This window comes from Talpa occidentalis, unplaced genomic scaffold (genome assembly GCF_014898055.3).
Source record: "Talpa occidentalis isolate TD23 unplaced genomic scaffold, MPIMG_talOcc4v2.1 talOcc4.4, whole genome shotgun sequence".
Classification (NCBI taxonomy): domain Eukaryota; kingdom Metazoa; phylum Chordata; class Mammalia; order Eulipotyphla; family Talpidae; genus Talpa; species Talpa occidentalis.
Window position 1 is genome coordinate 122,342,926 of NW_023604295.1, and position 24,596 is coordinate 122,367,521.

General features: G+C 37.6%; 1 protein-coding gene across 8 annotated transcripts in view; it reads right to left on the minus strand.

Moving 5' to 3' along the window:
* LEKR1 (leucine, glutamate and lysine rich 1) overlaps positions 1-24,596 on the minus strand; it is a 129,903-nt gene that overhangs the window by 63,485 nt on the left and 41,822 nt on the right. For 7 of the 8 annotated variants that reach the window (XR_008553988.1, XM_037526233.2, XM_054700981.1 and 4 more), the window contains 3 exons: positions 17,008-17,127; positions 13,650-13,825; positions 7,499-7,684 (listed from right to left, as the gene is read on the minus strand). Coding sequence is in view for 7 of the 8 variants with exons in the window: in XM_037526233.2 (XP_037382130.1) it covers positions 7,499-7,684; positions 13,650-13,825; positions 17,008-17,127 (482 nt within the window). In the remaining variant the exon portion in view is untranslated. The remainder of the gene's footprint in view (positions 1-7,498; positions 7,685-13,649; positions 13,826-17,007; positions 17,128-24,596) is intronic. The other variant, XM_054700983.1, reaches the window with a different exon arrangement.

Genomic DNA, 24,596 nt, shown 5'->3' on the forward strand with positions numbered 1-24,596 from the left:
TCCAAAATATATAAAGAATTCATGCAACTCAACAAAAAGAAAAAATTAATCAAAAATTGGACAAAAGTGTTAAATAGACATTTCTCCAAAGAAGAAAGAGTCAAAGGTGACCAACAGACATATGAAAAAATGCTCATCATCACTTGTCATCAGGGAAATACAAATCAAAACCACAGTGAGATAACATCTCACACCCATGAGAACGGCCCACATCAAAAAGACCAGATATAACAAGTATTGGCAAGGATGCTGAGAAAAAGGAAGACTTACACACTGTTGGTGGGAATTTAGACTGGTCCAACCTCCATGGGAAACAATATGGAAGTTTCTCAATGTATTAAAAGTGGATCTAATATATGGCCTAGCGACTCCACTCCTAGGTATCTACACAACGAATACAAAGGGATATATATATTCCTAATTCAAAGGGATATATATCTCCCTGTGTTCACTGCAGCCCTATTTACAATAACTAAGTTATGGAAACAATTCAAGTGTCCAAGGACAGAGGAACTGGATCAGAAAAATGTGGTGCACACGCAAAAAAAATAGAACAAAACAAACCTAGAGCCCTTCCTGGATTGATTCATAGGAAGTAGTAGCTGTCATCAAGAACAGTGTTAATGATCCTGCCCAGTCTGACCTACCAAATTAAATGGTTTCAATGAAAAGAGATGTAACAGATAGCCTTTTAAGATGATCCTTTCCCCATTAACATTGTTGGATGGGTTGAATCCATTCAACAACAGCAGCAAAAATGAAACCCTAATTTAGTCTTAAATGATGTTCTCCTTTGCTCTCTTTGCCACTTACTCCTGTTTAGACGAGTCTGTATTACATCTCACTATACAACCTCTACACGAAGCAGTAGAGAGATCAGCATTTCCAGCTGCACTTTTGATTTGAATATAGACTGCAATTAATGAAGGTGAAGTTTTAATGAGTATAAAAATGTGGCTAATTAGTACTGCATTGTTTGGGGGAGAATTTTATTGTAAGGTAGAATGTGAGCTTAATCGTGAATGATGTGTTGGTATTCTCTTTTGGGAGAAATTTAATTTATTATTAAAATAAAAGAGGGAAAGATCACTCATATTTCTATCACCCTAAAATTAATTTTCATTTCTTCATGTTCCCTTTGGGTTTCTATTCACAATACACCTATTTTGACATGATTGTAATTATATGTGCAAGCAATTTTGTGGATTTCCTTACTAAGTAATACTATAACTACGTGCATTTTCTCATGTTGATATCCAGTGTTCATACTGTCATTTTAAAGTCTGCATATATTCCAAGTAGAGGCTCATGATCATTTTATTACCCAGTTTGTTAGTGCTGGGCACACATTATTTCTAATCATTCATTACTAAAACTATGTTCTTTGCATATAAATGATTTGCCTTGTCTGCAGTTGCCTAAGAATACACTATAGGAACAAGAACTCAAACCTTTATATGGTTCAAAATATATAACAAATTTTATCACCAAATTAAGAGAAATTTTATCACTGAAATGTTTGTACTAATTTGAAAGGAGATAAATGTTTTATTTCTGCTTATTTAATTATTAGCAATTAAATGTCCTGTGCATGTCATTATATTTCTTGCTAATTGTCTGTTTCTTCTATTCAGCATTTGCCTGCTTGGGGTTATAGAGTTTTCTTACACAACTGAATATTCTTTATATGGTACTTTTTGCATACCACATATGATATATTTTCTGTTCGGTTTCTACTTTAGTCACTCAGCAGTTTTCAAAGTCAGAGATTCTGTATTTTTTTAATAGGTGGAGTCTGTCATTCTTACCATTTTTAAAGTGCTGCTGTATCGCTACATGATTAGGAAAAATTCTGTGTCTTCTCATTATTTTTCCTGCATTTTTGCTTACTTAATTTTGAATTTATTTTGGTGTGTTTGGTTTATTTTATTTTAGTTATTCCTATACCACTTATTATATAACTTTGCTTTTTCTCACTGTTAATGATCCTCATATCAAAAATCTGAATCTCTTCTGTTTCAGAGATTGCCTTTTTAATAGCTATAGTATGCTCTTAAAATAACATTCAAATATGCTTAATCCTTAACTACCTGGACTGTATAGTATATGATACTATGTTCTCTAATGATTTACTGTTCCAAGATACTAACATATTTTAAGAAAAAACTTATAAGTCAGATAAAGAACATGGAATAAAGGAGAGACAAGAATAAAATCAAATATGATTTTTACTTTCCAGACTATTTAAAACTATATTTTCCCCAAGACCTGCGCTGAGAACAATGAACATGAAGCAGGAGAAACAGTAGAGAATTTCCTCCAGGATCAATCAGTATTCTGGCCAGAGACGGGGATCAGGTAAGGTATTCAATGTTTTGGGGATACAGCAATAGCAACAGTACCAGATGGTTTTTGTAGAATGATTCTGACTGAGATTCTGACAGCCTAGCTTTCAGGGGTTCCCAACCATTTTCAGTTTTGCTGTTTGCAACTAAGAAACTTCACTCAAGCACTCCCTCTAGAAAATGGACGTCATTTCTAAATTTCAACTGTGCCACAGTGTGAACATCCCTTTTGCTATTTTCCTTATTTTTTTTTTTTTAAGCTAGTGACAACTTGTCTTGTCATAGGAGCCACTGGAGAACTTATCAAAAATAGAAAGTCTTGAAATCTTGCGTATGCTAACTCAGTGTGTCTGAAATGTGTGCAAGAACATGCATTTCAGAAAGGTCTCCTGCTCCCCTCTCCTGCCCCCAGCAGCATACCTGCAGCCCCAGATGTGCTGTGATCAGGCAATTTTGGCTAACACTGCCTCAGATTAAATCCCTGGAAGACTTGTTGGGCCAATGGTTATTTTTGTAAAAGGGAAAGAAACATTCTTTTCTTTTTTTTTTTTTTTTTTTTTTTTTTTTTCAAGAGTGAAAATCTGAGTGTAATTTTCTTTGAGTTTGTGACCAGTATATATATGTTTTCCAAAAGCACAGGAACAATGAATATCAATGAAATCAGCTTGCTCATGGGCTCAGCCTATCACATCAGGGTGGTGATCTACATAACAAGCAATGACCTTTATAGAAGAAAGAAGGAAGTTTAGAAAGACAATAAGGGATTAAAGTTTGTAGTTCTAGAAAGACGGGATAAGATTTTTAGCATTCTTGTAGTGGTTCCTGATGGTCGTTATCTTTTCATAAGCTTCTGTCTTTTCAGGGAACTTCCACTGTACTTCCTCTGCTTCAGGGTGTTTTGCTGTTCTCCCCCTGCGTGCTGGTTGCCCAGCCCGGACCTAGGGACCGTGGCGAAAGCCATTCTAAAGGTCACTGCAGGGGGAGGTGCAGCAGGTATGTCTTCAGAGGTTTTTGCTGTTCTCCCCCTGCGTGCTGGTTGCCCAGCCGGACCTAGGGACGGTTAGCCCTAAAGGTCACTGCAGGGGGAGGTGCAGCAGGTCCCCCTTTGTTTTTAGAACGAAGCTGGAAGGCGTACATATGTCGTTGAAGATGATGAATGGACCTGTGAAGTAAGCGGACACAGAGGGGAAGGAGTAAACAAAGAGCAGGACGAGTAGGGAAAGAACAATAAAGGAGAGAACAAGATGATACCAGTGAGTAGGAGTCAAAGATTGGAGAGTGGAAGCTAGAGAATGAGCAAAGGAAGAGAGTGAAGTGTGCAGATGAGACTTACTGATAGCAGAAATTTCAGCTTGGAGAGACGAAAGGTCATGAGAAAGGTCATTGTCTTGCCAGATGCCCAATAGGTGATGTTTGGTAAGATTCCAATGTAAGGAAGAGTTATAATGTAAAGGCGTAACACAAATGAAACGAAACTGAACATGGCAACGAGTAGACAGTTGTTGTTTGAGAAGTTGAACCTCATTGCCAATAGCAATAACAATTTCTTCCAGAGCATTTAACTTTTTTTTCTAACTTATAATCAATGTCCCGCTGTATTGCGACATTCTTTTCTTAAGGAAAGGGAGTTTAGCATTTTCTTGCTCCTTTTGGAATTCCCTGAAATGATTAATGAGACAATACAGTTTTTGGACTAACAAAGACCTGGGTTTGAATTCTGAATGGGATAATCTTTCTCCTCTTCTTATCTTTATTCTCATAAATCACTTCTTTTTACAAATATGGAAAGGCTATTGTTTAACTTAATCCTTAACTACCTGGACTGTATAGTATATGATACTATGTTCTCTAATGGTTTACTGTTCCAAGATACTAACATATTTTAAGAAAAAACCTATAAGTCAGACAAAGGGCATGGAATAAAGGAGAGACAAGAATAATATTCTTCAACTTGGGGGAAAGCTATTTATAAGTGTGAAATCTATATTTTATCTAATCTGTCCTAAAATTGTCCTGCTCTCTTAAGTCAAAAATAAATAGCAAAGCATATTCAGAGTTCCATTTTATTTATAACTTATTTTATAAATAGGTAATACATTTAAGTAGCTCAAAATATTTTTAAAATAGCAAATATACAGTAAAAAAAATCTCCTTGAGGAGGCCAGACTGATCTATAGATTAGAATTGAAGACATCTGTAATAACTCATTTAAAGCTTGATAGAGTTGCAGATGATTACACACAGAAATAATCATAGATGTGTCCATATACTCATATATCTCTTTGCTCTGTCATCTGAAAGGTCTAAAATAGGTGTCAGTAGCAAAAAGTACACCCAAGTCTTGGTTTCTAATGCCATTCTTGTTAAAGAAACCAGAGCTCCCTGAAGAAGTGGTTGATTCTGGGACTAGGGAATAGAATATACATGTGCCCTTCATGTAGTACCAGAGAGTAAGAAAGTGCTAAGACCTATAAACAAATGAACAAAACAAAACAAAGCCCTGATGAGGCTATGTCAAAGGGACATAGGAGTTAAATGAAGAGCACCCAAAGGTCAAAGCTGGGCAGTATGAGAAAGAAAATAAATGAAGTATTGTTGAATTATAACCTAAGTATAAAATAAATATCCACAAATCTATACTGCTATAAATAAATTGTTGAATAAGTTAATAAGTCAGGGAAAAGAAACAATTCATTCTAAATAATGAAGGTGGCCATTCCCTTATAAGATGGGGAATACAACTGCCCATTCCCAATTCTGAGCTGCACGCAGAGACTTCCAAAGAGCATGGTATGGCAAGTACTGTCTCAGGCAGGTGATCAAGGTCAACATTAATAGTCATAAATCATGTTGGCAGCATGTGTAGTCATATAATGTGGTACAAAACTTGCTTTGCCTCCATGATTTCCCTCCCTAAGACCTATCACCTCAGTCTAATCATGAGAAAAAATCAGATGAATTCTAACTAAGAGAGGTATATCCTACAATATACCTGACCAGTACTCCTTAGTCTGTCAAAGATACCTAAAACAAGGAAAAGTCAAGAGCTGCTCAAAAAGATATAACACGAAATATGTGATTTCTTGGATGAGCTCTCGCAACAGAAAAAATGGTCATTTAGTAAAAACTAAGGAAATCTGAAAAAAGTATGGACTTCAGTTAATAAGAATATGTCAGTATATGATCAAACATAAAACATTAATGCTAATAATAGGGTAAATGTATGTGTGTGGGGTGATATAGTTACTATCTTATTTTTTCTATAAATCTCAAATTACCCTAAAAAATAAAAGCTACTTTTAAAAAGCCTCCTACCCCCACACTTATGTCTCATTCACCTAACTTCTATCGCCCACAAATAAATACTCATTAGTTTCTAAGATCCAACAATTTTGAAAAATGTATATATAAGTAAATATTAATATATATATAATTCACTTCCTTTTTTTCACAAAGTTACCACAGCAAACATGCAATATTACATGTCTTCTTGCTTTACTTAACAATATAGTTTTTTATGGCTCTATGAATTTGGCTGAGTTGTACAATTTATTTTACCCGTTATCTACTATGATCTGTTATGTTGTTTGCAATCTTTTGCTATTACCATGCTTCAGTGAATAAGTTTATACATTGTTAATTTCATTCATAAGGAAGCATATCCATATGTCAATTTTTAGAAGCAAATCTTCAGTGTCAAAAGAGGCATCTACACTTGTATTTCGACAAATATTGACAAATTACCCTCTATCATAGATGTATTAATTTACACTCACCCTAGAAACACACAAGAGTGACTCATGAGCCATATTTGCTATCACTCATGTGGGCTGTTTTTAACAGGTTATCTGAAAATCAGTATCTCAGTAATTTTATTTTTCACAGATCTTGTAAATATTCACAGTATTTAGTTTTGACAGGTTTTTTGAGAGAAGAAAAGCCAAACTTGAACTACAAAACATTCACAGTTTTTATGAAATTAAAGAATTTACAACTATTTAAATTCTCAGCATTAACAGTTCCTAATGTAACAAATTCTACAAACTTATTTTTGATTTTATTTCCTCCTGCATGGCCAGCTAGAAACTGGACAACCACTAGTCTACATCTCTAATCCTTTTAGAGACTAAAAAGTCTCCAAGGATCTGTAACCCTGGGGCCATACCATAGCACCTATTCCAAGTCAACAGGAGAACCCAGGAGATGAGAGAGACCTTCAGCTTTCTAAATGACTACCAGGTGCCAATTATATATTGTCTGGAAGCCCTGTGTTCATTGCTAACAGCTTAATTTTGCAAAGATACTGCTCATATCTTTCTCCTAATTTCCAATGTTCAGTGACTCCATCCTGCCTTCCAGAAGAAGTATAAGCCCCTGTAGCCTTACTACCAAAACATTCATTCCTTTGAGGTAGAGAGAAATTAAACAACCAAGCCCAAGGTTCTCAAAACACAATTTTAAATCTTTCCATTTGAGAAAATGAGTGCCTCTCTAAAATTTTGAATTCATCTTATGTAACAGCATATGCAATATTTTCTCTCAGGATTATAAAGCACCAATCCACTGGTGATAATGATAAACTAAAGTGTACCACACTTTGTTTCCCTAAAGTCTTACTTTGTACTTGAACCATCTTTACTCTATTCCCCTAAGGCTTACCACTCTCAATGGCAGAAAAGGAAAAGAGAATAGCACACAATGGTCACAGACATAGTTATTATTAGTAGTAACAAAGTTACTAATAGACATATCTGCAACACAAAATAATTAGAGCAAGATTTTGTTGTGTTTATAAGAGACATAAAAATGTTGACATTTCCTTAATTTGGCTAGTTGCTACCAACAGCAAAAAAAAAAAAATCTCTTTTGGGGCCTCTCTGGTGGCGCAAGAAGTTAAGATGCAACCTATGAAGCTCTCTGCAGCCACTGCAGCACAAGTTCCATTCCTTGCCAGGAAGCTACCCACGCGGTACAGCAGACCTTTCCCGACTCACCCACCGTTCCCCTCAGCAGTGTATTTCAGTCAGTCTGCCTATTCTGTTCCCCACTCTGTCTCTGGTGTATCCTGTCACCCCCCCCATGCTTCTGGCCTGAACCCCAGTTCTTGTAATATATAAATAAATAAATCTTTTTTTTTAAAAATTCTCTTTTACCTAGTGCTTCCTTTTGCAAGTTGTGGCACCTTGCTTGCAGGTTGACTTCCTGCTGCTTGGATGCCTGGATCTCCTGGGACCTCAGGATGGCTGCATCTGATAGCAGCTTCAGACTTTTCATCTCCTCTTCCAAGCATGCCTTGTTTCTCTGGGACACTGTCAAACTTTTATTTAGTATCTCTACTTCTGTAAAGAAAAGTCACAGTTTATAAATAGAAAGCATTGAATTGTAAAACACTTCTCAAAAATTATTATTTTCTCTTAGAAAAGTAATAGTTGAAAGCCAAAATGATTTTTCTGAGAATTTGATGATCTCTAACCAAAAGGATAAATTTAAATTCAGTAGTTATCCTGAAAACAGAAATAAGAAAAAGCATTGTGCTGCTAAATGATGCATGAAACATTTTAGTAGGGTTTTTTTTTAAGCCTTTAAATTGTATTAAATGGAAATTTGGCCTACTTTTTAAATAGTCACATAAATGAGTAATATAATATCTGTGCAATGTTCTGGGTTTTATTGAAATTCAATTGTTTTCTTAGCAACATGATTCATAAAAAATTAATATAATGTGCTAACATGAGCAGGTTGGGTGCCATTTCCATAACAGTAACTAAGATATATTCTATACAAATTGCAAAGTAAGGTGGTAGGAATGGAGAAGATTTAAAAAAAAAAAAAGGGTTGCAGTGTCCAACACTAATAAATGTGTAGGCAAAAAGTATCATTTAATGTATTTTAATGATTCTAAAAATACTTTTTCCCATTGAAATGAGACCAGAATTCATCATAGCAAGCACTTGTTATCCTATCTACTTAGATTCTTTTTGATATAAATACGCGTTCACAGATCTATGTAGATTGAAATATAATAATTTTCTACAAATATGAAGGGCCTCCTTGGTGGTGCAGGGTTTAAAGTCTCAATGCTATCATGCTTTCACCAGCCACTGTGGCATGAGTTCGATGCCCAGCCTGGGAGCTGACCCACATGGCATAGGAGACCTCTCCTGTCTCACCCCCTGCCCTCACCAGCAGTGTACTTCAGTAGCTCTGCCTGTTCTGCTCCCTACTATGTCTCTGGTGAATCCTCTCACCCCCCACAACTCCTCTGGCCTACACCCCAGTTCTTGTATGCATAAACAAATAAAAATAAATCTTAAAAAAAAAAGAAGAAATGTATGGAGCATAGATTTTCATCAGAATTAGAATTATCAAGCTTTTCATCATTCTCTTCACCACTGCTGCCTTCAAACCATGTTTAGAACACACACACACACTCACAGTAGTAAGTCACTATAAAAAGTACATAACCACAGTTAATGGAACTGATGAGGCTGCAATCCATGTCAAAGTCTGCACAGCCTGATTTCCAGAGCACTCACTTAACCCCCTTTCCTTGGCTCCTGCACCCTGGGCCATGTGATGGGTTCACATGTGACTGGGTATCAAAGAAGATGGTGCTAATTTACTGGCTTGGAGCCAATGCAGCCAACTAGCTGTCATGGGCCAGTGAAGACCAGGAGTGGAGATGCAGAGGGCAGACAAGCAGCCAGGGCCAGATGGGCAGCCTGGGTCTCAAGAGCAGTAACAGAGCAAAGAGCATGTCCCTCAGGGTAGCACCAGGAATGCGGTCCAAGGAGAGAAAAGCAAAACATCTTTTTTGGAAAGAAGTATGTCTGAAAGGGGAAAAAGGAGCATTTAAGACAGACCTAGTGCATGAGTGTAAGGGTCTGGTACCTTCTTCACTTTTAATTCCTGCTCAAAATGGAAAACTTGGAGAAATAAATTGGGAGGGATCAAACAAGTGGGGGGATTACTATAGTCCAATGATTACTTTATGGGAATCTTTTTTTGAAGGATAACTGTGGGCTTCTAAAAACTTACAGATATGCAGTCATTTGTGTGAGGACAACTAACACATTAGTACATAAAGTTTAAAAAAGAATATATCAATAGTTAAGGAAAATAAGGAGGCTGCAGGTAGTTTTTTGGTTTTGTTTTTGTTTTTTTCAGATCTAAAAAGTCTTCCTATGTATCTCTGAAGCCATGAAGTAGCTGAATAAACTGTACTGGACCCTGACCATGTGTGTCTGAGCTCAAGTCAGCATGACACTGTTCACGGCGCACACAGGCGGACCACCTAGTCATCATTCCAGAAAGACACTGCCTGCGTTAGCAGGCTGACTCTCAGCGCACCCTACTATCTGTCTCTAAATAACTACTCGTGTCAACATGACTTTGCATCTGACATTAAAAGAATAAGAATCTGCAATACAAGTTCGTTTGTGAAATATATTCTAATACATGGAAAAGTACAGCAAGACTTTAAAAAAATGAAAAGGAGCTACAATATTTCTAACATGGAAGTGGCAGGGGGTGAATGAATTCATCCTCTGCAAATTACACATCCCCATAACCATGACAACTCTGGTGCCAAAGTGTCAACCCTGCCTTTATCATTAATACAACTTCATACTTGTCAGACAGGGGTCCTAATTTGGGGTTCAGAAATTAGGATCACTTCCAGGTCACCCTATTCCAGTCACTGTACTGACAATGTGCCTTCCCTATTGTAGCACCGCCCCATGAAGGTACTTCTAACCTGAGCATTAGGCTTACGATGGCTCAAAAGTTACCTCTGCCTCAAGATCTTTTCTGACCCCAGCTGGAAGTGACCTTGATCTTCCTGAAACTCACACCAGTTTATACCATTTCTATTGCTTGGATCATGTGTACACATGTGATCGATTACAGGACTCAGTCATTTTACACCAGAGGTAATATTTATTTTTTATTTCCCCTTAAATTCTACCACAATGTCCTAAAGATAAAAAGGAATTCAATAGGGGCCTCCCTGGTAGCGCAAGGGGTTAAGCACCGCACTATGAAGCAATCCGCAGCCTCTGCAGTATGAGTTCAATCCCCCGGCCAGCCAGAGAGCACCCCACATGGCGCAGCAGACCTCTCCTGACTCGCCCGCAGCTCCCCTCAGCAGCGTATTTTACTCAATCTGCCTGTTCTATTCCCACTCTCCCTGGTGAATCCTCTCACCTCCTGCATCTCTGGCCTGTACCCCAGCTCCTGTATGCATAAATAAATAAATCTTTTAAAAAAAGGAATTCAATAAATACATATTAATTGAGTAAAGATATTATTGAGCAAAACTTCTAAAGAGTTCTAATTGCCATCAATTGAAGATGCTGATTGTGTGTTTTTCTTACTTCATCTTCCACTCCAGAGGCAAGCAGTTTCAGGCCCCTGTTATTTAATGCCAGACTAGGTACGGTCATAAAAACAGACATCAAAAAAATTTTTAATAGGGTAAGAAAATGGGCTTATTCTATCCCAAATTTCATCAACTTTATGAAAAATGTTAACTAAGCCTATTTCAGGACATGAAATTTAGGACTATATCAAATGAACATAAGAATTTATAACTCAAAGAATAAAAGGGTCTCATATTTACATACATGTATCATTTATGGTGCATTTTAATACTTCTAAGGACTCTAGGGATCTGTACAGTTTCTTCAATGTTTATCTCTACATAATCTCTATTGGTTCTAAATAGTTCACTGATTCTTTTTTCTATAATCACTATGCTATGAAAATTCATCCAATAAAGTTTCATTTCAGTTTATATATTTTCTAATTCTTCAATTTCCAATTTTTCAGTTTCTTTCTAATATTTCTATCTTTTCATTAACTACTAGTTTTTTTTTTTAGTTATATCATTGAACATAGTTAACAACTGATGTGATGTAATCAGCTAATAACATCATTTAGATCAACTCAGGGTTAAGTCTCTATTGACTGTCTATTCTTATGAGTATGGGTCATATTTTCTGCTTCTTCCCAGATCAAGTAATTTTGGATTGTATCATGAATAATATGGATGTTACACAGACTCTAGTTTCTGTTATGTTTCTCTAAAGAGTATTGGTATTTTTTGGGTATTGTTTGGCTTTAATAAGTAGTTAACTTGTTGAACCCAAGCTGTAAAATTTATCTTCTCTGAGGTAGATAACAGTTAAAATATCAATTACTTTAGCCATAGATGGGCTGCTTAGAGTCTTCCCCGCACACATGTATTTCAGGAATAAGAGATCTGGATAGAGTTTATATGCAGATTTGTTTTCCCTCTCTGACTATCTCTTTTCCGGGTTATCCTCTCACTTTTCAGAAACTTGATCTCTATGCTCCAGTCTTCAGGCCCCCCAAATTATAGATTTCTATCAGAGTTTGAAAAGTCTCTGTCTGGAATAGGCTGTATGCTGCCCTCAATAGTCTTAAAAAACAAAGAAACAAACTAACCCAGGGAAATTCACCCTTTGCGGTCCCTTCTTATAGTTAAAAACAATTTTAATTAACTTCTATAAATATCAGTTGTAGGTTAAGAGCAAAATTTAGCAGAAAGTATAGAAAAATACCATATTCCTCCTGCTCCCACATATGCAGAGTCCCCCCACTATCAACATCCTTCCTGAGAGTGGTTGTACATTTGTTACAATCAATGAACCTACACTGACACATTATAATGACAGACAAATCACCCTCAAATCCAGTTTACAATAGGGGGTCACTCTTGGAGTTGTACATTCTATGGGTTTGGAGAAACATATAATGATTTGTATCCACCATTATAGTAGCATGCAATAGTTTCACTGCCCTAAATATCCTTCAAGCTCTGTCTCTTCATCCTTCCCTCCCACCCTGGCAACCACTGACCTCTTCATTATTTGCACAGTTTTGCCTATTCCAGAATGCCATGTAGTTGGTATCATATGTAATATGTAGCCTTTTTACATCGACTTTTTTTGCCTAGTATTATGCCTTTTCATTTTTATTTTTTAAATTTTTATGTAGAAGAACTGGAGTGTGGGCCTCCCCAGTGGTAGAGCAGGTTGAGCGCAGCACTGTGAAGCTGTCCACAGCCTCCGCGGTGCCAGTTCGATTCCCACCCGGGGAGATTCCCACATGGTGCGGCAGACCTCTCCTGTCTCACCCGCTGCTCCCCTCAGCAGTGAATTTTGGTTCTTCTGCCTGTTCTGCTCCCTGCTCTGTCTCTGGTGGATTCTCTCACCCTCCCGCGCCTCTGGCCTGTACCCCAGTGCTTGTATAAATAAATCTTTAAAAAAAAAAGAACTGGGGTGTAGGTCAGACTTGTGGGGGTGGGGTTGAGGGAGAAGACTCACCAGAGTGGACAGAGTGGGGAGCAGACAGGCAGATTTAGTGAAATACTAAGGGGAGCAACAGATGAGACAGGAGAGGTCTGCTACATCCTGTAGGTTAGCTCCCTGGCCAGGGATTGAACTCAGGCCATAGAGGTGATAACGCTGCGACTTAGCCTCTAGGCCACCAAAGAGGTCCTATTATGCCTTTTTCAATTTTTGACATTTCTTTCTTGAATTTCTTCACTCTCCAGTGGTTTTTTTTTTTTTAATTGAACTTTTTTTTTATAGAGGCATGTTTTATTTATTTATTTGTTTGTTTGTTTGTTTGTTTATACATGCACTGGGTACAGTCAGAAGTGCGGGAGGGTGAGAGAATTTACCAGAGCCAGAGCGGGGAGCAGAGCAGGCAGAAGGACCGAAGTACACTGCTGAGGGGAGCAGTGGGCGGCAGGAGAGGTCTGCGTGCCATGTGGGACCTTCCTCCAGTGGCCGGGGAGCAGCCGGGGATCGAACCGGCGCCTCAGAGGCCGCGGGCAGCTTCACAACCCAGCGCTCAACCGCTGCGCCACCGGGGAGGCCCTCCAGTGTTTTTGCATGTTTGTTTTATCTAGAATTTATAGTTGCTATATGTGGCAATGCTGATCTAACATGTGACCTGCTCATCCATTAAAAGAAGAAAAAGTTTTAAAATACAACTTGGCACGTTTTACAGGAATAACCATGTTTTTGGCCATAGTTCAAAATAAATGTATAATAGTTTATCTTAGATTGGCCTATAATTATTGAATTTTATGGTTCAAATAGATCATAATGGTTATCAAATAAGTCATAATTGTCATCTAGTCTGCCAACAAATAACAAGTTTAAAAGTTAATGATAAGTCCATCACCTAAAATAAAATTTCATTACTTACAATGTACCATTTGCCCCCCCCCAAAAAAAAAAGATGATTACTTTCTAAATATATGCTACAAACCTGTTAAGGCTGTTTCACTTATGGATTTAATTTGTAGAAAAACTTCTCCTTTCAGTGAAGTCCAGTTTTGAAAATTATCATATAGTTCATTTTTAATGCTGGTTAGCTCCCTTTTAGTAAAAGTAAGTAATGAAAGAGTCTTATTCCAGAAATATTTGTACTCCATCAATCTTTGACTGTAACGTAGTAAATGAAAAGTTAGAATTTTTAAATAGCAAGCATAATAACAAATATTCTTTAGAGAACATACAACTACTGTCTAAATGGAGAACTTCTGAAAGTGAGAGAAGTGGTATTCATATTTCACTGAGGAGACTGATATAACTGGGAATATTCCAGGAAGACTAAGGTATTCGTTAGCCCTATTCACCCCCTTTGTTTTTAATATTTTAGCTACAGGAGATGATAGCTAATTATATTCATACACTTGCCCTATTAATCTTTTAAAATTAACAACAATCACTTAATAAAAGGAAATTGGGTCAAAAGTGACTTAGCAACAGAGCCTCAATGTGAGTTTTAGACTTTAGGACAGCATTCTCCTTGTACATCAGGCTCTACAGCAGTGTGAACCCTGGGGTAATAATAAAGCCTTTGGAAGTGTTGGATACAGTGCTTCTCCTTCATCAAATGCCACAGCTCAAAGTAATCACCTGGTTTTTTTTTCCAACTCATCTGTCATTACATCAGAAGTCCTTGAGAAAATTTACCTAATCATCAGGTAAGATGGAGACATATGTGTGAGTGTTACCAACAAGAGGATGATGACAGAGAGAGTAACTACCTCTCTGTCAGAGAGAGTAACTACCTGGTTAGTGTTTATCCCTCTAAATAGACTAGGGTCTATGACACAGAGACAGTCTGTGTCTCATTCATCACACCCTCCCTGGCACCTAGCACAGTGCCTATCACACAGTACAAACTCAACAGACACTGATGAATGAGTGTATGGTAATAAAGCAGATCACTCAGTAGGAGGAAGGAAGATGTGAGAATTAGGATAAAAAACTAACTCTTCAGGGACTAAAATGGAAAAAACATCCTTCAAAGGAGATGAGGGAAGAGTAATCCATGAGTTAGAAGAAAAACCAAAAGGATAATATCAGAAAATCCAACATAAGTGAAATTAAAGAGAAAAGCAGTGGTCCGTTGTTAAATTCTCAGCTAGAGGCTGAACAGAATCCACTGTATTTCATGTTAAGGAGGCCTCTGGTGATCTCAGAGGGAGACATTAGGTAGTAAAGGATCTTGCAGAATTGAAAAAAATTGTCGGTTCTGGTGCCAGCTCTCAAGAACCCTCAACACAGTGGCAGGAGAAAAAGGGAAAATGTGAAGTGGCAGGATTTGCTTGGGTAGTGACAACAGTGTGTGAACACACATGAGCAGACAGAATGTTAGCATGCACACAGAGGCTAAAAACAAACAAGAGGTTTCCATAGGTATCTATGCAAAAAAATGAAATGAAACCTATCCACAGAAGGACTCATATGTGAATATTTATAGCAGCATTGTTATCAAGCATCAATAAGTGGAAACAATCCAACTGTCTATCAAATGATAGATAAGTAAAATTAGTATATCTGTACAATGGAATATTATTCAGCAACAAAAAGAACAAAGTACTGATCCATGATACAATATGGATAAACTTCAAACATATAAGTGAAAGCTAATGTAAAAGACCACATATTGCATATTCTAAAGTGTTCAGAAGAATGAAAATCTAGTGGTGAGAACAGAGATTGATGGCATGAGGATCTTTTGGGGATGCCTCAAGTGTTATAATATGGGATGTGATTTTAAAAAATAGTTGCAGGGCCTTCCTGGTGGTGCAAGGGGTTAAACACCGCACTATGAAGCAATTCACAGCCCCTGCAGCATGAGTTTGATGCCCGGCCAGCCAGGGAGCAATCCACATGGCACAGCAGACCTCTCCTGTCTCGCCCACTGCTCCCTTCAGCAATGTACTTCGGTCAATCTGCCTGTTCTGTTCCCTACTCTGTCTCTGGTGAATTGTCTCACCCCCACACCTCTGGCCTGTACCCCAGCTCTTGTATGCATAAATAAATAAATCTTAAAAAAAAAAAATAGTTGCGCATGGGCCTCCCTGGTGGTGCAGGCGGTTGAGCGCCGCGCTGTGAAGCTGTCCACAGCCTCTGCAGCGCAGGTTCAATCCTGGCCTGCCAGCAAGAATCATGGTGAGGCAGACCTCTCCTGCTGCGCCCACTGCTCCCCTCAGCAGTGTATTTTGTCAGTCTGTTCTGTTCCCCGCTCTGTCTCTGGTGAATCCCCTCACCTTCTAGGGCATCTGGCCTGTACCCCTGTTCTTGTATAAATAATCTTTTAAAAAAAAATCGTTGCACAGGAACTCCCTGGTGGCCTAGGATTTAAGTCTAAGCACTATCACCACTACAACCTGAGTTTGATACCCCACCAGGGAGCTAACCCACATATGGTGCAGCAGACCTCCCCTGTCTCACCCACTGCTCCCCTCAGCAGTGTATTTCAATGGATTTGCCTGTTTTGCTCTCCATTTTCTCTGGTGAATCCTCTTACACCACGCCCCCACACCTCTGGCTTGTACCCCAGTTCTTCTATGCATAAATAAATAAATCTTTAGAAAAAATCATTTTTTTCCACATTTTTGTCCATAAGTGGGTGCATTTTATAATGTATAATTTTATCTCAATAAAGTTGTGTAAAAAAAAAAGATGTAAGGTAATAAAATATGTGGTCAAGTCTAGTAAACAAAGGAAAGCCAGAAAATAATTGAAAAAAAATCAGAAAAAATGATGAAAGTCTTAAGAAGTCTGAGGAGTTGAGAGGTAGGAAGAGATATTGAGGAAGCTGGCTATGAAAATGTCAAAGATAACTACATCTGATTAGTTCTTGCTTCTTTATCACTTTGAGAAGATTATAAGCACCTTTTTCTTAACCATATAGCAATCACTAGTAATTATTTCTATTTATCTGTAACAAGCTATTAGCTATTCTGTTCTGCTACTTTTCATGCCTCTCTCTTATCAGAGTCTGAACTACACCACACAGAAAACTGGTTAAGAGGAAAATGAGTAAGCTACTGTGCATTCATTCAAAATGTCAACATAAAACGTGCAGTTCACTCACCCTTCACTAAAGCCCTATTACTATTTCTCCCTTAGCCCCTCCTTCTTTCCCTGCCCCTCACCCCTAAAAAATTATTTTTGTTGTATTTTGACAATCTGAGAAAAAAATGTGAAATTCTTTCCACTTTTCTCAACTCCACTGAATGTAGAAACTAAAATGTGTTTTATATTTGTATAGTACTATATGTACTTTTCAATCTTTATGAATATCAATTCCTTAAAGATAACCTTACCTGAAGACTTGTGATTGTCTATGTTGAATTTTTAACTCATGCTGCAGATGATTCAACTCTTTCTGAACTCTCTGAAATTCATTTTGCTGACTTTTTAACTGCATGCTGGTATCTTGAATTCTAAAAATATAAACAAACAACATCCATTACAAGTTTAAATGTTCCACCATAAAGTGAAATTTAAATACACTTTAAAAAATAATAAATGGGTTGCGAAGCTGCCCGCAGCCTCTGCAGCGCCGGTTCCATCCCTGGCCACCAGGTAAGGGTCCCACATGGCGCGCAGACCTCTCCTGCTACTCACTGCTCCCCTCAGCAGTGTACTTTGTCTGCCTGTTCTGCTCCCTGCTCTGGCTCTGGTGAATTCTCTCACCCTCCCGCGCTTCTGACTGTACCCAGTGCTTGCATAAATAAATCTTTAAAAAATAATAAAAGAAGAAAATTATGCATCTTTTTATATGCTAAATGAATGTTTGGGAAAAGTATGGCGAGACATACACCAAGCAGCCATCATTGCTATGCAGCCATTATCCCTGTGCAGGAATGTGGAACTGTCAGGTAGAGGAAATGCAAACAGTATTGAAAGGAGGCATAATTTTTACTCTATACCTTTTGTACTGTTTGAATTTCTAGAATCAACATGTATTATTGTTTGAAAAGCTTATTTAAATGGAAGTAAACAAATGTCAACTTAATTTTATTAAAGTCATACATGCCCAGGGCCTCCCTGGTGGCAAAAGGGGTTAAGATGCAATCTATGAAGCTATCCACAGCCACTGCAGCAAGAGTTCAATTCCCGGCCAGCCAGGGAGATACCCACATGTCGCAGCAGACCTCTCCTGACTTGCCCGCTGCTCCCCTCAGCAGTGTATTTCAGTCAATCTGCCTGTTCTGCTCCCCACTCTGTCTCTGGTGAATCCTCTCACCCCCTCACCCACACTTCTGGCCTGTACCCCAGTTCTTGTATGTATAAAAGAATAAATCTTTAAAAAAAATTTTTTTTCTAAAAAAAAGTAAGACATGCCCATAATCTGTCAAATGTTACTAAACGTTCTAAGAAAAAATAGTAATCATTTGCCTTTACTCTGATTTTCACTCTTAAAAAGAACTACTTTCATATTTTTTCCTCATTCTTTCATCATTTACCTCTGCATTGCTAAATAAAATGTATATGCTATCATTTCTTATTTTATTTTAGATACTCTCATTTGAATTATAAGTCAGTTAAGATCTGTTTCTGCTACTTATAACTCAGGGTCCTGATAAAATTCAATCTCTTTATCTAATATTTACATTATGCTTCACTAGTAAGCTACTTATTGTGCCATGATCACATTTTATTTCTCCTATAATTTTTATTGTCACTGTATTAAAGACCATCTCATTTTCTTCTGAGTTTTCTTTATACCTATCATTGATACTTCTGAATCTGACAGAGGTATGATTTTCCTCTCTCAAAATCTTCAAACACTGCAAATAATCCTTCTACATTGTTTTTCAGGAGAGTTTCCAGAGCTCACCCTTCCCATTTCCAATCTGGTTATGCTCTAGTTTACTATACTTCTGTCACCAGTGACTTCCTTAAAATGTCAGGAATGTCTGTCCTCAGTTGTCTTTCATCTCCTATGTCTTATTTCTAAAGCCTTCTTCTTTCTTGGTTTATTCCTTTTGGTGGAATAAATATACCAGGAGCTTTTTGTGCATGGGACATAAATCTGACACCTTGAATGTATGAAATGTCTATTTTAATCTCAGACTGGACAGTTTGACTGAATAAAGAATCATATATGAGAAAAATATTCATTGGAAAATAAGAACACTGTTCCACTGTTTCCCTCGTGTTCAGCGCCACTTCTGGAAAGTCCAAGGACGTTCCAATTCCTACTTCTCTGTGTGACACAAGGTATGTGCTCCCCCTCCATGCCCTGCCTCAGAAGTTTTAAACTTTTCTATTTTCACTTTTATTCTTAAACTTGATTCTAATATATCATGTTATTCTTTGTCATTCCATGTGCTGGGCACATGGTGAATATTTGCTTTGGAAATAGATGTTCTTTGATTTTAAAATTTTTCCCCTAGGGAAAATAAGCCCTTCTCCTTCACTTTTCTATTTTCTTTCTGGAACACCTTTCTATCATTTTGGATATGGGATCATCTGGAGAGGTCTTCTGATTTACTCATCCTTTCTTTACTATTTTTCTAATTTTGACATTTTGTTCTATCCTTATTAATCTTCCATGCCTACTAAATTTTTAAAAATCTGCTATCGTATTTTAGTTACCAAGAATCATTTCTTATTCTTCAAAAGGTCTTCTTTTTACTACCCTTGCTCTTGTTTCATGAATACAATTTCTCTGAGAGTATCAATTATATGCGTTTTTATAGTTCTCTTCAGCTCATTACATTGCTTCTGCTACTTTGGGATTTTTTTTTTCCCCTTTGTATTACTTCTTGTCTTTCACATGTGAACTTTCCCTCAAAAGTCTGGAGATCCTTTGTTGTCTACTCATATTTAAGAATGAAGTGTGCAGGGCCTCCCTGGTGGTGCAGGGTTTAAGTATCAATGCTATCAAGCTATCACTGGCCACTGCGGCATGAGTTTGATCCCCAGCCAGGGAGATAACCCACATAGTGCAGCAGACCTCTCCTGTTTCACCTGCTGCTCCTCTCAGCAGTATATTTCAGTATCTTCACCTGTTCTGCTCCCTACTCTGTCTCTGGTGAATCCTCTCAACCCCTTACACCTCTGGCCTATACCCCAGTTCTTGTATGCATAAATTTTTTAAAGGAATGAGGTTTGTAAAAGACAACTGAGGGCCTCCCCTGGTGGTGCAGCGGTTGAGCGCTGGGCTGCGAGGCTGCCCGCAGCCTCTGCCCGCAGCCTCAGCAGTGCCGGTTCGTTCCCTGGCCACTAGCGAGGGTCCCACAAAAAAAAAAAAAAAAAAAAAGACAACTGAGCTTTCTACAAATTAATGATGACAAACCGAGAAAAAGGAGTGTTTTTCTAGATAAAAGAGAAATAAGAAAAGTGACCTTGTATAGAACCAGATTCAAACCAATAAAATAATTTTTTTAAGAATTGAGGAACTTTGCTTAAGGATTGGGAGTTGAATAATATGGAGGAACTGTTGCTAATATGAGGATAATAATACTATTGTTATCTAAGAAAATGGCACATCACACTGAAATAAGTAAACTGAAAAGAGCATGCAGTCTAGGATTTACATCTTGTTACTTCAGCAAACAAACAAGAAAAAAAAGACAAATGAAACACACATGATGAAAGCTTGGTAATTTTTAAATCTGTGTTGATTATACTACATATTATTCTATTTTTTTAAAGATTTATTTATTTTTTATTTATTTATACAAGCACTGGGTACAGTCAGAAGCGCGGGAGGGTGAGAGAATTCACCAGAGCCAGAGCGGGGAGCAGAGCAGGCAGAAGGACCGAGGTACACTGCTGAGGGGAGCAGCGGGCGGCAGGAGAGGTCTGCGCACCCTGTGGGACCCTCCTCCGGTGGCCGGGGAGCAGCCGGGGATTGAACTGGCGCTGCAGAGGCTGCGGGCAGCTTCGCAACCCAGCGCTCAACCGCTGCGCCACCAGGGAGGCCCTACTTATTATACTATTTTTCCTTTGAAACGCTAATGAATGAAACACTGAAATGCCATCTGTAAGCTTGTGTTTATGTATGTGTAGGAAATGTTAAATGGGCTTCACTGTGGGGAGGTCAAATGGGGAATCAGCTGTTTTGATAGTATCCACAGATCATTCCTTTCTATCCACTCATTCTTCCAGAGGCGATGTCCCTAATCTCCTGCCTATCTAGTATAAGCTTCCTTGCCAAAGTTCTCAGAAATAAGCAAGGGAAGTACTTGGGTCATGGCAGGTAAATGTCATTGTTACATAAGTCAACTTTCTTTTTTCTTTATTTTTTTTAAATGTATTCACCTTTTCTACTTGACTCTTATTTAGCTTTTTTTTTTTAAGATTTATTTATTTATGCATACAAGAACTGGGATATAGGCCAGAAGTGCGGGAGGGTGACAGGATTCACCATAGACAGAGCGGGGAGCAGAACAGGCAGACTGACTGAAACACACTGCTGAGGGGAGCAGTGGATGAGACAGGAGAGGTCTGCTTCGCCATGTGTGTTGCTCTCTGGCCGTCCAGGGATCGAACTCGTGCGGCAGAAGCTGCTGATTGCTTCATAGTGCGGTGCTTAACCCCTTGCCCCACCAGGGAGGCCTTACAGAAGTCAACTTTAATATAATCTCCCTGTTTTTATTTCTCTCTCTCTCTCTCTCTCTCTCTTTCTCATACGCACACACACACACACACACAGTTTATTGAAAACATAGCCTCAAGATATTGTTTTACTGTTAAAAATCTATTGAGAGCAAATTAATAATCAGAATGGGAGGTATTAAGATATTTCTCACGGAAATGTAAAGGTCACAATGACATGATAAACAAGTAAAAATATTGAGGGTTTAATAACATAATTTAAAAGCTTAATTGTGAATATAGTTGGAACCATATCTATCATTTTTTCCACAAACACATAGTATAATCACAAAAATTGACCAAATAATCACAACTGAAATTTTAACATAATCTTAAAAAGAGGAAAAAAATAATATACCCATATTCACTGCCCACTATAAAATTTCATGAAAAAGCAACCAAAAAAAGGCAGTCAAAAATATTTAAAGGGCCTCCCTGGTTGCGCAAGGAGTTATGACACAACCTATGAACCTACCCGCAGCCACTGCAGCACAAGTTCAATGCCTGGCCAGGGAGCAACCCACATGGCTCAGCAGACCTCTCCTGACTCGCCCGCTGCTCCCCTCAGCAGTGTATTTCAGTCAATCTGCCTGTTCTGCTCCCCACTTGGTCTCTGGTGAATCCTCTCACCCCTCACACCTCTGGCCTGTACCCCAGATCTTATATGCATAAATAAATAAATCTTTTTTTAAAAAAAAAGATTTATTTATTTGTTTGTTTGTTTGTTTGTTTATACAAGCACTGGGTACAGTCAGAAGCATGGAAGAGTGAGAGAATTCACCAGAGCCAAAGCAGAGAGCAGAACAAGCAGACTGACGAAGTCCACTGCTGAGGGGAGCAGTGGGTGGCAGGAGAGGTCTGCACGCCATGTGGGACCCTCGCCCAGCAGCGGGGGATCGAACCGGCGCTGCAGAGGCTGTGGGCAGCTGCTCCACTGGGGAGGCTCGCATAAATAAATAAATCTTTTAAAAAAATTACAGACATGAAAATTTAAACATACATTAAATAAACCTTGGACCAAAAAGAAAATAAAAATGGAAATTTTGAACTATTTAGATATAAGTGATAATAGAAACACTATATAATCAAAGTACTCACAGGAAAAAATTAGAGCTTTGTATGCATTTATTTAATAAAACAATGAATCTGTTGTCTGAATGTTATGATCCTAGAGAAGCAAAAATGACAAAAACAATGAATGCTCAGAAGCAACACTATCCCCATGCAATGAGCATATCCAATGCCCAGCTCTTGTTTCCTAAATACCATTCACCAATACATTAAGGCATACTGGAAGACTGGGTGAAGCAGGGAAATTTTCAGATGAGCCTAGAACATTCTGCGGTGCCAGAAATTAAGGTAGCACTCAAAGGAACACAGAGGCACTAAAAGGTTGCAAGCAGGGAGGACTCCCAATGGCCTAAACTGGACCGGCTGAGCAACAAAGTAACTACAGTATTGAGTTATAACCCACAAAACAAAAGTAATATTAATACATAACTGAATAGCTAAATAAATGGGTGAGAAGGGATAGCTCTTTCTTCCAAAGAGATTCCAATTAATAAATGAAGGAAAGATCATCATTAGAAGAATATAGTAACTACTGCAGGCAAAGTCTTATTGTTGGGTGCTTAAAAGTGGGTGTAAGTTTGAGGAGAAACAAATTATTGGAATATTTTCAAAGAATTACTGAGTTAAGTAATTAATATACTTACTAATTGCAAAGGGAAAAATAACAACTTTACAGTGGAGAAAACTCACAAAAACACCTTAGCCAAGTGATTAACATTTTTATATTTGTACAATGGTTGTATAACAAGTTAATATTAAGGTAATAGATAGGGACTCTCTGAACTACTGATATTTTTCTAACTTTCTGTAAGACTAAAATTATGTCAAAATAAAAAGTTAAGAGAAGAATCATTTATACATATACACTGAATAATCTGTGCATGTCAAATGCATTTGTAGTATACTTTGTGTTATAAAATGGTGGGTGTATTTTAAAGTTTGGAAGTTATAAAGTATTTTTAGTGGGAAAAAGAAAACAACCTTCATGCTCAATATTAGAGTAATAAACAATCCAGGGCCCTATGGAATACTATACAAAAAAAATGTAAAAGGAATAAAGTAGATCTGTAGGCCCTGGCTTTGAAAGAATACCAAGACTTAATTAGGCTCAAGGAAAAAATAAAAACAAGCTGTAATTGACAGATTAATAAGAAATTCCAAACACTCCTATAGGGAGTGTAAATTAACACAGCTACTTTGAGGAAATAGTAAAATTTACTGAAACTGGTAAGATGAATAACATCATGACCCAAAATTTCCTCACCTAGAACATAATCAACAGAAATGTGCTCATGTATTCACGAAAAGGCATGCGCAAGAATGTTCATGACAGCACTAATTATAATAACCCCAAATTGGAAACAGCCCAGATGTCCACCCACAGTAGAACACATAAATCCATTGTGATATATTGATGCCATGGAAAACTGAATGAATGAACATTTGCTGCCCACAGCATGAATGCACCTCATAAGCATGATGTTGAGCGAAGGAAATCAGATGAAAAGATATATACCATGTGATTTCACTTACTAATCAGCATAATATTAAGTTAATATAATTAATTCAAAGTTAATCTACGATGTTAAAAGTCAAGATAGTAGTTTCCTTTGGGGTGACTGACAATAAGGTACAAAAGAACTTCTAAGGGGGAGGGGATATGAGTGTTCCATTTCATGATCTGGGTGCTTATTAAATAGGAGAGTTATGTTATAAAATTTAATTTAGTTACATGCATATTTATTTGTGCATTTTCTCTCCATAGGTTACACTTTTGATAAAAAATTATAGAAATAAAATCAGTATTTAAAAACTACACGGTCTCATTATTTATATATAAGCATATTTAAGGTTGGTACATGGGGAAAAATCCGTATTAGAAGATTTAAGCTTACATGGTATACTGCTGAATTAAATAAAATTTATTTTTACAAAAACACCTTCCTTTTTATATATTTTAAAAAATATATCCCAAAATTAATGCAACATATGAATAACATCCCAAGTTTACTGACAATAATCCCTAAGAAGGTAAGTTACTTTCCTTCATTCTGTTCTGGCTATGCTAAGTCTACCTGACTTCTTTCAAAACAAACTAATGTGATTTAAAATGACATGCATGGAAAGGCACTAATGTTCATGTTTACTGTATATATTGTGTCAGCTTTATAAAATAAATAATTCACATAATATTGCATACAGCATGTACTGTGCAGGCACATGATTTTCC